Below are 14,208 nucleotides of genomic sequence, written 5' to 3'. Positions count from 1 at the left end.
AAAGAGTTTGGAACGGTTCGGCCTGTTTCCATCATAAACACTTATCTGTGGACTGCACGTAGTTATGTGAAGTAGTTATGGAAATCTTATTTCTCCCTTAGGTTAAGTAATGAAAAACCGCGCCAGTATTCTTTTGTTTATTCCCAGGATAACTTACCGATTATGGCTCTTTTGAATATAATTTAAACAAGCTTACTTGTGCTAACAAGTTATGGTCTAGTGGGTTCACTACGTTCAGTAGGTTACCTGAAAGAGGACGTCTGTCAGTAGTGTGCTGGTTCGAACGGGGTTATCGTTGAGAATTATCCGCTCCTAACAATCAGATAGGAAATGCAGGTCATTTCATAAATTTGTGTTCAATAGTTCTAGGAGTAAGCAGGCTGTAGTTACAAAATTGTCTGCTGGAAAGAAGGTGGCGAAATTTCCAATACTTTCGGTATTGAAAGATACCTTGACAAATTCAGGATTACGACAAACAAGTCGTATCCAATTACACACACGTTGGCAACTGAAAGAACCATACTAAAAAATCCCCAAAGATCACTTGCACTGAAAATCAAGATATATCAGAGCATAGGAAGCTGTTTTTTTCTTCGTTATCGTTGACAGAATGTGCTTTTAGGGGGATTGTTGCCAGAACAGAATTTCCTGTATCATCAGGTGACAATCCAGGCGTTCGGAAAACAGTTGTACAATCAATAAACTATTAAGCTGAATCACGCTTCTGTCTGTGCGTCAACGTTTTTTGTGTCCTGAGCGATTCCAGTAGTGGCTGGTAATTCGGATGGAGTCTCTTCCTCAATACGCAATTTCTCAGCGTAATAATCCCCTTCACTATGTGTGGCAGCGCAAGATCGCATGCCTAGTATCCTTTGGACGAATGTCCGAGGAGTTAGAAACATGGGCAAGTAAAGATCCACAGCAAGCTTCAGTGAGTCTTGCTTATAGGGTTCACTCATTTCAGGACGCCCACCTTCGTGAAACGCTCCTAAAAGCACGGCTAGGTTTTCCAGCATTTCTGCTTCACTTAGGGCTTCGCCTGAAAATGGGAAAGTCAAGAATAAGTGCATGTATTTCGAGGATATGGTGTGAACATGTTTTGTGACATGGAATATCTACACATTTGCGTCAAGCGGCTCCCTTCGACAACAACTTTTATGGGTCTCACTATGCCGCAAAAAAGTGCCTGTTGCTTCTCGAATACAAACCCACTTAACCAAGCCAACAGAGATAGCTACTGAGCTGAAAAACTAGTTAAGTGGAGGATCAAAAGTAATGAAGATGTGTCGGCTTATTTAGAGTTTAATCGTTATTTCAAATTCCACACAGCGAAATACCCAACTGCTTGCAAGAAAACAGCCATGAATTCTCCCCAATTCCCTAACCCGAATTCATTCACTTTACGATCTGTGACATTTTATAATTTTTTAAAGCAAATAACGATTCCGGTACACGTATACGCAGAAGAGTTTATTCAGTCCATGATCAACTGAGTACTCTCACCGATTTCCCGTTGAAGATATTGGTAAATTAGCGCTCTTTCTTGATGCATTACAAGTGCACTTTTTGACAGAAGCACTGACCCAGTCTCAAAAAGGACTAAGTTTGCTGAACGAAGCATCTCGTAGAAAATGTTGCCTCACATGAGCATCTGACACTTCAGATGTACAAGGAGGCTGACTGTAGCGAGGTTCTGTTAGAAGGATTGCCGGAGCGGTACAAAGAAAAATACCGATACCTCAAACGTCGACGAATGTGGCTCAAGTTGTATAATGGTAACTTCTCGTGGCAAAGAACGACGGTTGGTGGAAGAAACAGCCTTCCTCCTTAATCTCAATTACAGATTGTTCAGGAACTGCTCATGCGCGAAAAAAGATTACGTCAAGTCCGAAGTGTTACAGTGGGGGAATCCAAAAATTATTGTCAGCGGAGTTGGTATATAGTAAATGAATTTCAAACACTGTATGGCATGAAAATTGTACAAACAACGGAAAACCAACACAGTCAACAACGCATTCCCATAAGTTGATAAGATGTGTTGTTCTTGAAATCTCTATTTGGTTGCCAGGCTTGACTTACTCTCTCCTCTGTCGCTAGGACACCGGTAAATATATTGTCTGCTCCACGCGGCTTGGACAATGCTAACTTTAGTCAAGAGCACGTGCGTTAGAATAACAATGGTGGGTTGAGTTTGGGCCGTAGATTGGTCCGATTGACCGATTACTATCCAGTAGAGTGAGAGAATTCAAAACTGTATAGGAATGCAGAGATATTAATCTCTGACAACGCAGGCTGCCATATACCTGAATGTATAGTAAACGTCGCGGAAAAGAGCATTTCACGGGAACAAATATGTGCATTAAGTGAGAATAAAATTGCGCTGGTTCCCAGGAAGACACTAACAAATTTTGCAGTTGTGCTTTAAAGCTTTGTCCGATGAATAGTACACTGGTAGCGTATCCCTCAAGATAACTGGAATACGTCAGTTAGTCCCTCACGTGTTTCATCAATAATTTCACGGTTATCAAAAACTTCAAAATGTGTGGCAGTTTCACACAAAACATAAAGTAAAACTAAGCCAAATTTTACCAGCGTGGTCGAAAAGTATGACTGATTTACGTGCAACATCATTAATACAAAAAAGGTATCACAGCTAGCATACAATTTGGTAAGTAATTGGCATGGCTGATCTGATCAGCTAGACCTAAGTCCACCGTCGCAAATCTGCACGCACTGTCATTCTTCGAGAAATCTGGCCCTGGATTATAGGCGTTAAGTTCTCCGAATCCTTCTGGTCCGTCCGTTAAGAAAGACCTCAGTTATTCAGCTGACATCGGTTTACAGTTTGTACAAACCCCAACGGGTGATAGCGACTTTGTATGGTAAGCTCATATGGGTAGTTTAGGCAGACTAGGTTTAATCGCCTACATGCATTCCAGTTCAACACGAAATAGCAATGCACGGTTTGACATAAGCGACACCAAACAAATGTTCTTTGGGGCAGAATTATGTATCGGGAAAATTAGTGGTCGACCAGAATGACAGTTAATTAGCATATCTTCTTCAGCAGTATAGGCATTTTTACTGCTGTGTGTGCTTTCGGGCAATAACCTAGCTGGTTCAAGAAGCAGCAAGTGTCTTTACTGGTTCTCACAGGAGAAGGGGTTTCGTAAGAGGTGTGCTACAACTGATCGGAATTTTGCTTCATTTTATCATTTCCATTTAGGAGGGAAGAGTACTTTATTAGAAAAAGCAAACTTACGACAGAAATGAAATATGAATATCACCGTAAACATCGCATAGCTTTTATCATGTTGCAACGTTTCAGTGCACTCAATTTGTCAAGCCCCATAATTCGACTTACTAAACCATGTTCATTCCGACAGAACCTAAAAGTACCATAGGATAGGGGAGCAGCAGGTGACCAAGGTCGCTGGACACTTTCCCACGGGAAATCCAAGAAAATAATTGATAAATTACTGCTCAGCTGCAACACGTATTCGGTGCACAGTTGTCATGTCACCCAAATGATCTACCAGGTTTGAGGTACTGTCAAGTTGCCCAAGCTTAGGCAGAGGAAGTCGAGATGTCAAAGTTGTGTTCGAACCTTCTACCCAACAAGTTAGCGCCTTCATCTGAGCCATCCTGAGTTCTCAGAACAGATAATAAGTAAGGCTCTATCTTTTAAGAACACATGCCATACAGCGAGCCTAAAAATATCCCCTGCAATACTAATAGGTGTTTGTATGCGAGACGGTATCTAAAAATGGACTTAGAAAGTAGGTTTTCTTCCATAAAATGGCCTTTTTATGTCCCGAGGCAATAGGTTATGGTGGTCGAAAAAGGCTTACCAAAACTCTGCATATATCCGAACAAAAATTCCGGTGGAATCTTCGACATTTCTTGAACTGCTTCTCTGGGGTCACGGAAATATAAAGATTGTCCAGTGTCACTATCTTGCACGTGACACAGATGTTCAAATGCGTCACAGATTTCCTTATATGTTGTTCCGTGGTGCGGACGATGGTTGCAATATACTGAAACCGATAATGTGAACACAAAAAATTTGGCTGACTGATGGGAAACACGCCCAAAAAACGAGTTTAAAGGAAAACAAGAATAAGTAAAGTTCAGCCAAAATGCCAAATTTTTAGCAAGCTTATACACCTTCGCATGATACAAATTCTTGATGTATAGTGTTGAATTCTGTCTGGCTAAAATCATATAACCCTATGCCGAGAAACTGAGAATCATCGTTCTATTACGGTCCCACTGAATATGAAGGAAGCCCTGTCGAGTTTAAATTCTCCAATTACTTGACAGACGGTGGACACCATTTTTCGGGGTTGCCTTAGTCAATCAGTTCTGTAGAGCACAGGGGATGGAAATGTGAAATTCTCGGCGGAACATATTACTTATAAGGCTGCGAAAAACGACAGCCAACGACCGACTTAGCCTCTCATAAGTGAAAGATGAAGCTAAATTCATCGCAGTCTTTCGTTCAAATCAGATTGGTTCGGAACTGAGCGTATGATGCAAACTGCGCACTTTTGTTTAGATGGTATGGTCTTGAAACTCCACATGGACAAACAAAAACCGGGCGATGCTCATGACTTGATGTTTTGTGGGCAGTTTGGCTTATTAACGGTATATATAACTCTTGATATTGTGCGCGGCCGCCTCAAGAAAGGTCGTGGTTCCTTCCTGTCTTCGTAGTTTGTGTTAGGGGATAAGTGTATTAAGCTTTTGAATGTAGCGCTTGCTTTAATTTAGGTTAGTTGGTTGCTGGCAGCTTTGTGTGTGTCTTTGATTTCATCACTTTATCAGGAATGCTGGATTAAGGGTAATCTAGTGCTTCCTGAGTGCAAATGATGATCCCAATGATCCTAATAAAAACTGTTGCTTTTCTTCTGTTGATTTCACTTTACATGACCAAATCACGTGGGGAAACTGCCACAAGAAAAAAAACGGGAAACTTAACGAGCCCGGATTGTAATTTTCCAGCCTTTTCAAAAACCTTCCACGATGAACGTGAGTAGTTATGAAGTGTTGCGTGGTGTCCACCCAGTTATTAATCAAATACTCGTACGGTTCCAACTCCAAGTGTCATCTCATTAACACAGTTTGTGTGTCTGTTGATTGATTTGTTTATATGTATTAATCAAATACTCGTACGGTTCCAACTCCAAGTGTCATCTCATTAACACAGTTTGTGTGTCTGTCAGTTTGATTGATTTATATGTAAGTATTAGTGATGTACAAACTTGTTTACTGGGCTTCGGCTTGCCAGTCTTTATTCGTTCTACATCCACAGAAATGATCGTGAACACCTGCCTTCGGGGGATCACTGTCCCCTGGTGCACACTACATTTCTATCCTGATGTCAACTAAAATTTTGATGGTTAAAATTTCGCCCCCTGGTAATATAAAGTTGTTATTGCTATACATTTGCTCGAGGCGTGGCCTATTTAAGGACAAAGGTCGGAGGGTCAGAACCTATCAAATGAGGTACAGTGTTTGCAAGCCAACGGTATAAGTTTGTCAACAGTCGAGCTGATTATTTCCCCTCAGATATCACTTCACAATAGAGTGCAGTGACAGTATTTCATCTTCGGAATGGATAAGCGTCCAGGGAAGAAAATAGGGGGATTCGATTCCTCTGCCAAGGCCAGCCCACAAACCCCTGCCAAGTTTTTCACCCTCCTTTAATAGAACTCAAAGTTTTGTGTGTAGTTTGTGGCCCGTGCTACATACACCGGATGAAAATTGCCGATAACTGACCTTCTAGTGCTTAGAAAATAACCCAAGTTAGCATTCCTCCGATTGTGCACTGGATTGATTAAATGTCATTCGCCAAGCATAGCATACAGAGGATGTGGTTTTAGGAAACTGTGGACATGAGTTCCTCAGTGGATTAACGTAACTATTCGGCAGTAAGATAAAATACAAACAACATAATTTTTATCATCCAGGTTTAAAAATCGAGTTTGACTTGAACTAGCAATTTCGTGGAGCGCAATAAGAATGTAATATGCTATATATTGAATGAGAGGGTATTTCAGGGAAGGCATTTCCTAAATAAAGTTTAACTCCACTCAATACAAGAAAACCTTATGTTCCACTCCGTTTTTGGATAAATGAAAATCGCATACCGTTTATCCTAGCCAGGGAACCCAGTCTTTGTAGAGGATTACATAATTCATTTCATCAAAGTATTTTTAACGGCTAATTTATCATGTGGACGGAGACGTACAAGTCACATAGTTCCCTGGAGAAAGATTCTTGCGTTTAATTAACAGATTGAAGAGTTTGTACAACCTGAATTTCACAGGAGCGATTAAAATTCCGGATAAAATAGATTTACGTATGCTAGGAAGTAAAGCGGTTGACTTCCGTCAGCTAAATCTCTGCCGTACAACAAAGAAACTCAAGCGACTGGATCGCGATGTTAGTGAGAAGGGAACTGACCAAAAAGAAACGGCTGTACACCATTTTTGCACAGAATGCTTTCATTCAGGAAGGCATCGAGAAATGGGTCAGTAAAATATCAGACTTCACATTTTCAGAGTCTCCGTTTCCAGCATATTGTGGCAGCTCAAACGCCCAAAGAGGTACTGCGTTGGACACTTACACCTATACTGTTAATGCAATGCTGCAATTAAATATTGAGCCAGTGGGTCCCACTCGTTTGTGCTAGGTCTTTATTGGGGTAACAGGTGACAAACTTTTCCACCATGTGTCTTCTCCGGTAAAGAAACGATAAAGTAATTTGTCTAAACAAGTGTTGTTGTATAGAAACAACCAGATTGCAGTAATAGTCCCTTGAGGACTTAACTTGACATCGGAATAACTCACGCTATATTCATCATCACCATTCAAGGTTGTTTCCACAGCAATTCGAAATTCATGGTTCTTTTTGAATTTTATTATCGTAACGCTGGGTATTTGCTGCAACTGTCATTGTAACGCATCTCTCTCTCTCGAAGAGAATCCGTAGATTCCTTTTTTCCTGACACTGAGCCTAACGACTCTAAAATGCCAAATCGTGACTATACATTCAACCGCTGTTGTGTTCTTTCTAAAAGAGAAAACACTGATTCTATCGAATTTGCTGCTTCCTGAAACACACTTTAGAGATTACAGGTGGCCCCACTTTCTGGTGACTGTTCATCACAGGTGAAAGGTAAACATAATCTTTTTAAGACCTGACCAGGCAACTCTCACTGGCACACAGGCTGTGTCGCGCAATTCAGGGGCAGTCAGTTGGACGATTTTGCTTGAAAAAAGCATCAAAGACACCCATTTCCCAAACAATTCTTATTTCTCTTTCGCTTTATGTGGGTTGAATCAAAGTAATTCAGATGATTCCAAATCCACGTCTTTACTGAATTCTCGGTACTGCCGTAGTGCAAAATAAAATTTTTAGAATCCCAACTACTGTTGCGTAGCATGGCATAGAATGGATTTTATGTAGGCTAGCATAGGTATAAAACCACCGACTGTTGACCAAACCCTTCTAAAACCAGGATTATATTTTGGTCTCTCTTAGAGCGGTTGGAGTTCGGTCATCAAACTGACTGCATGCATTCTGACAATAAACTATGAATGCTGGAAGACTTTTATCGACAGAATACACCTATTAGATAAGGACGCAAAGGATGCCGAGAGTCTGCAGCTACCAACTAACAAAAGAGCTTTGTTTAGAAGACTTACTTTGTATGAATGTGTCCAAATCAACCTCATCTGTGTAGAAACCGGTTTCAGCAAATTTAGAGTACTTCACTTCGTTGATGATGTTATCTATCTACGGGGGAGAATCAAACGAAGACTAGGTTTATGTATTTTGCAAAATAAGAGCAACCAAAATCTCGTGTAAGTTTGACGCGGACACACTTGTATCGTAGTTTGATGGCTTATAACGAGCAAAAGGCTTTATAAAGACCTCAATGAACCGCGTGCCTTATTTTTGGCAACATCTGGCTTTGCTAAAACTCTCCTACAGTCACCAAAATTTGTTTCCAAAATTCCATTTGAGCTGACCGTTTGTGGATTACCATTGAACCTTTCCCTAACTCCTCATCTCTTTCAACAAAACTTTGACCAGCAACAACAATCAGGATAGTCATGCCCAAATGATTACCTCACGAAGTGAAAGAAGCAACCAAATTATCTTGATACAACACTACACCTGAAGTTAATGCGAACCCTTCATCTGCTCACTATCAGTTCTAGTTTTCTTGGAGCTAGCGAGACAAATGTAGCCACAGAATCCCCCTTTCCTAGTTGAAAAATTAAGTGGATTTACGAAATTACCTTAAACTTCAGTGGATATACACGAGAAACTTATTTGGATATTGACTGGATCCAGCTGGTCGAGTTGACATTCGAAGCACTCAAATATTTTCCTTGGCATATCAAGAAGGGGACGATCATCACAGCAAGATTCCTAAAACTTACATCGTCTTCAGATGGGTAGTAACCGATAGCTCGCATGACAAACGAGATTTCAGAGATGGGAATTGTAAACGATGTTCGACGTGTGTCCATGCACCTCAGACCTTGTGTACGCAACATTGAGTAGTAAAAGTAATCTTTGAGTTCGTCCAAGAATTCCGGAGTCAAGAGGTCGTAGAAGCGTCGCTTCACTTCGCATGAGTTTTTGACGCGATCTTCCAGTATTCTGAGAAAAATAGGCGCACATTCAATAAATGTGATGTTTAAAATGGATAAAGTTTGGCAACTAGCACCACAAAGTACCCGTTACGTTCAACCATAAAGATATCATTTTTTTAGTCACCAAGGATGCTTTATGATCCTTGGTAGTTGTCGCTTTGAGGTAATGAACCAAATAGTTGCGCCGCCTTGTTACTCTGTTTGGCTGTTTTTATTGCTGCGTATTCCCACGGAACCTTCAGTTCTTTTCGATTAATTTACGTCTTTCTGAAACAGTTATTTTGTTGATTTTGCCAGGTTAATGGATGTGTTTACGAAAAAGGTGAGCCAACCAGGATGCACATTAGACTGATTTTATTTAGCCTTCCTTCTGCCGGGACACTCAAACATGTGAATGGCCTCCATTTTGGTTATGGTACAGAATCTAAAGCGATTATCTGCATGTGACAACTCCAATGATTTTGTTGCAGAGCACCCTGCTTCTTTTGCAGGTCGCCAACTCGAATTTCTGATGCATTCGAAGGATATGGCCATATGCAAATTTACTATGTCCCTTGTGGCGCTGTATATGTGTACATGACTGCCTAAACATGTAAACATCTATTGTATGATCGCTTTTGCGACATGTGGCTGAGCTATCAATGTCATTCTCTACGATAAACGAGCAAGTCAACGGTTATATCCGTCAGATAGCAAAAACGCCATTCGCACCTAAACAATAACTTAGTCACGTGTGAGGCGCCCGATCAGTCTTATTGGTCAAGTCTGTCGTGTCATGTTCTCGAATGAAAACTTAGTGAGAGTTAGCCGTTCGGAAGGGGACAAACCAGATTCCGACAGAAGGGAATAGCACTTGTTGCAAAGGACAAATGCCGTCAACGTCTGTGCCAACACCAGCTCATCATGTCCTACTACAGATGCTTATTCACACATTTTGAAGTATTTTTTTTTACCGCGCTCGCTTAATCTATTTGGAAGTCCAGAGATTCAAACAGCACATAGCTGGTTCACCACCAGGATTTGCTGGTATCGGTCGAGTACGATGACACCAGGGAGAAGTCTTGTCAGATTGGGTATACAGACAAAAGTTCGTTGAGTCCCGGGACGGAAAGTTACGTACTTTAGATTTAGTTATTTTGCCAAGACTTCGTTCGTTCCATCTTTTTCATCCCTGACAAGAAGTTTGTCATAAGTTTATAATAAGGAAGACACTGATCCGAAAATAGTTGATTATTGAGATGGTTTCGTTTTGCGTGTAGTCCCCTACAAAGCAATACTTAATAATCCGAAGTTTTTTCAAGAACATCATAACGTAAGATGAGATTTTTAAGAGGACTTCACAAGGTAATTTTCATAAGAAGTCGGTTGGATAGGTTCACAACTTCCACATACAGTTCGTCATTTCCTCCTGGTTTTATCACAATGTTTATTCGACAACTTAGGTGGCTGGATTCAAGCACCACGCAAATGCCCAGTACGATGGTTATGTTCTTGGTGAACAGTGGTATTATGCGATAGCGTGAATGAAATCGTGGCGACTCAGATTTCTCCTTATGAACTAACTTATGCTGTTACTTACTGGTATAGTAACGTACTTTGGCTGTTTAACCACACCTAACAAGGTGTTTACTCTTCAGTGCGATTTCTTCAAGCTTACCTCAGAGTCAGCAGATTGCGAGTAGCACCATTGTTCGGTTCTGTCCAAGGTGCTTGTGAATTACCCACCAGGTGTAGGCACTCACCGATTTATTCACTCCTGACGGGCAACTAGGTTTATCCTCGTAAAGGGCCTCATTAAAATGTTGATTCGTATGCTATCTGTTGAGACACACCCCTTTCCCTTGATAATCACTTAAGCAAACTCAATGCCGAAATCTGGCAGGATTTCACTAACTGGCCATATGGTTAATGTCGGAGCAGCAAAAGGTGCGTAAAATACACACAAAGAGCTAGATGTCCTTGTACGTTTCTTTCGTTCGCTTACACCTCTTCAGTGTTCAGGTTGGAAGGGATTGGAGAGATTAGAGTAAACGTTTCAGGAATTCCAATTACCGGATAGTAGGGCCCATATAGGGCACTAGGATAATCCAGTGCATGGTAAACAAACTAGAGACGCGAAGAAAAAACGTCAGGACCGAATCCGTTTGCACATCGTAGTGTTACTAAGCTACTGATAAGCTAGACCACTGAACATTACGTAAGTGGATCAAACCGAATCACGGAATTATTCGAGATGAATTCTTTTGTTATTGATATCACTCACTCAGGTTTCATATGCCTTGTTTTGTTTTGCCTGAAGCAATCCTAGAGTTTTCCCTAGTGGAAATCTGACCATCTGCAAAAAATTAATGAACTGTAAAATACATTAACTAGGTTGGAAAGACTTGCAAGTGTGTTCCTAAACATACTTCCATTTCTTCCACGCTTCCATTTCTCTGATCATGAACAGCTACATTCCCTCGACGCAATAAAATGTTTTCCTTGACCGCTGTTGTATACAGACATAAAAAGCGCACTTAAAAGGCATCGAATCAGATTGTTCCCTTGTTCTCAGCTTTATTGGCGCCCAACCCTTTGGAACGATACTTCGGAGGGTTCACTGCTGACAAAAAGTGATCGTCTGTCCAGCTACGAACTAATGAAAAAATACGTTTGAATGTTCTTGATGCAGGGGAGAGGTACGCGGAAAAATATTTGATAGACAGCTCGGTAGACGTTAGGTTACAAGCCTAGTGGTTTTCGTTAGACTTTGTATTTTTTGTTCATCATGTGAATCTTGCCTTCTAGTTCAGTACATATAAGTAGTTCACCGGAATGAGAAGTTACTAGTTAATTCCAATGAACTTCAATTTGTATTAGTATTCACAATAAACCAATTAGTTGAAATGGACGGACAGATTAGAAATCAGTCCGCAGAAAAGTCATTTTACTTGTGACTCACATAAAACCCTCCGTCCGCTGTTCAATAGTGAGCGTTTTGTGCTCCATACAAATTCGACATCATAAACTCTGAGCTGTGTACTTTCTCCATCTTAAAATACTTCGCTGATAGTATCAAAGCACAGTCACAGAATAATAGGTCTTGACGGAGGCCGCATATCAGAATATGAGGGAGCAAAAATACTGCATGTAATGGGGGATAACATACTACCTTTGGTTGTACTCACTTTGTGTTTATTCCCCACATATGAACACACGTGTCTGGTCCACCTGCGGTGAAAACATAACGCCCATCATGACTAACAGCTAGGGCGGACGCCTTTCCTGTTCCTCGAGGTCCGCTTGGATGAGCAATGATATTGGTGTATTTGAGTGGATCTCCATCCAGCGGAAGCATAATCAAGGATAAACGCTCGTCAGACATGCACAACAGAAAGTGAGCACTGTCTGATTCGCTGGAGGGGAGTGGCTTAACTCTGTCATCGAAGATGTTTGTGAATTAAAGTGGACCGTGAGCAAAAAAGTACCAAAAAGGGATAAAATAAGCCTAAGATAAAATAAAATGTTTTTATGTGAGCCTTGGTGCAATTAGGTAAAACGGCAGTAAAATTCAGTTCAAGATTTAACGGTTTTGCTGGGTAACAGGTGTTTAATTGAAGTGCATCGCCATTAACTGCACTGGGTTACTCGACTTACTAAAGAAAGCATCACCGCATGTCCAAGCAGTTTGTGTTGTTCGCGAAAAACAGAATTAAGTCAACTAGTGCTGAAATACCTGACATTAATTTATATTGTTATCGACAGGGTTGTCCCCCCGCCAAGTACTCCTAAAACCATAAGGAATCACCGAACTTTTAGGTGTGATTGTGACCCAAAAAGGTGACGATTTTTGGCCAACAATTTATATTCTATCCCCATAGGTCTCGTAGGCAGTGATAAGCCAACATTGTGTTAGCCAACCAGACTTTCTAGCTGTGTTTTTGTCAAGCTCAAACGTGTAGGATCAGTTTCAAATGGCGAGTGTTCAATACATGTAAAGGTATCTAGCGTTTTGCTAGTCCGGTGAAGATGACGGATGGCCGTCATATTACACAGAGAAAGATCAGGAAGAATCACCTTCGTCATGGACGACGCTCAAGATTAGTGACACATTCCCGGCGATTCTATCACTTACAACACGTATCTCTATTCTAAACTGCGTTCTTTTTTTCGGCTGAGAGGTTGTCGCGGTATACTAGTGTGATATGGCAGTGCACTTCCAACATAAGGAGGACAAAGATGGTAAGTATGAAGTAATTCGTAAAATAATTCACAATATTCTAAGGCTAGATAATCTTCATGTTTAGGGTGAAAACATGGTGTGTATTACAACAAATAAGCACTATCCGTATCCTAATCACGTTTGTGCCAAAAGCTCCTGCAATGACTATATAAATAAATACGTACTAGTACATGTATACTGGAGTATTTTACACGAAAATATGGGGGAAAAGTCGATGAGTCGTGAACAGGCAGCAGCGATATTAGTAAGTACAGGGTAATCCCGTTTCAAACGCATGTGGGCAGAAATTTTCCAAGTAGCCCGACCAACTCCAAATGGAATGATATTGTACATTTCATTGATAAGCTCAACATGGGGCATACTTATACTGTTCAACGACATTTCACACCATCAGTGTGCTATTTAGTCACTTGCCGCCTTGCAGATATTTCAGTGGACGACAAGGAGAAGGGAACAGCTAGGGATGAACCAAGATTATTCTCGCTTGTGGAAGATTATCCCTAAACGCGATTCGGTCCCTCTAACCATTTTCCGGAAAATCCAGCAGTGCACATCTCATTGTCAAGTTTTCCCCTTAACATAATTACATTTTTTGTTTTACACAGGCCTAATCCTTTAAAAAGGCGTGCACGTAAGCACATTTTGAAGGGCGTCTATTGGTGCTAAAGTTGTACAGCTGTTGACGGAGTGGTCCTATTAATCCTTACTTCTGACCGTTTTGAGACCTAGATCGATCATCCACAAAGTTTACCGGAATATTCAGATCAATGTACTGTTATCGTGGTAGTCCGCGCGTGACTCAAAGTGGAAGGTATCCGACACAGTTTCACTGCCTGCTAGCTAGCTGGTTTGCAGAAAGTCGTTGATTAACCGTGCAGGCTGCTGATATCCCTTAGAAGCTATATTTTATTTCACTCTTAATTTATGAGATCTCCGTTGGAAATAGCTAAGGGAATTCATCGCATGAACGTTGTGTGTATGCATCCATGTTTTCTGACGTTGACGTCCGCAAGCTGTCCTACACAATTCGTTAACAGATGACCTCATGTAATACGCATTAGAAATCATCATGTCATTTTGCTGTAATGATGCACATCGTGGTAACCTTTGTTCTCGAAGGGCTCTTTTCGTACAGCCACGTGAAGGGTGGAAGAGAGCCAGAGGCGGTCAAACAATGACTTGGCAACGAAGTATAAAAGTCATTACCAGCAAACTCAGCTGCGCTGGTTATTGCCATCTTCCTGGATGGGGACCCCGAGACGGGCCATATCAATGGTTAGAGACATTGTCAGACATGGCCCGGTCGCACCCTC

The 14,208-nt window shown here is 41.1% G+C and overlaps 1 protein-coding gene across 1 annotated transcript in view; it reads right to left on the bottom strand.

Moving 5' to 3' along the window:
- Positions 1-354: 354 nt before the first annotated feature.
- The window catches only part of T265_06763 (hypothetical protein), a gene marked incomplete at both ends in the record, with an annotated part of 39,805 nt that continues 25,951 nt past the window's right edge, over positions 355-14,208 (bottom strand). The window contains 5 exons of the mRNA XM_009172116.1: positions 355-1,039; positions 3,852-4,037; positions 7,714-7,804; positions 8,458-8,680; positions 11,841-12,089. Coding sequence (XP_009170380.1) covers positions 717-1,039; positions 3,852-4,037; positions 7,714-7,804; positions 8,458-8,680; positions 11,841-12,089 — 1,072 coding nt within the window. The remainder of the gene's footprint in view (positions 1,040-3,851; positions 4,038-7,713; positions 7,805-8,457; positions 8,681-11,840; positions 12,090-14,208) is intronic.

The sequence above is a fragment of the Opisthorchis viverrini genome (assembly GCF_000715545.1).
Source record: "Opisthorchis viverrini unplaced genomic scaffold opera_v5_145, whole genome shotgun sequence".
NCBI lineage: Eukaryota > Metazoa > Platyhelminthes > Trematoda > Opisthorchiida > Opisthorchiidae > Opisthorchis > Opisthorchis viverrini.
The sequence above is the reverse complement of the archived record's forward strand: the minus strand, read 5'-3'. Positions and strand labels throughout refer to the sequence as shown.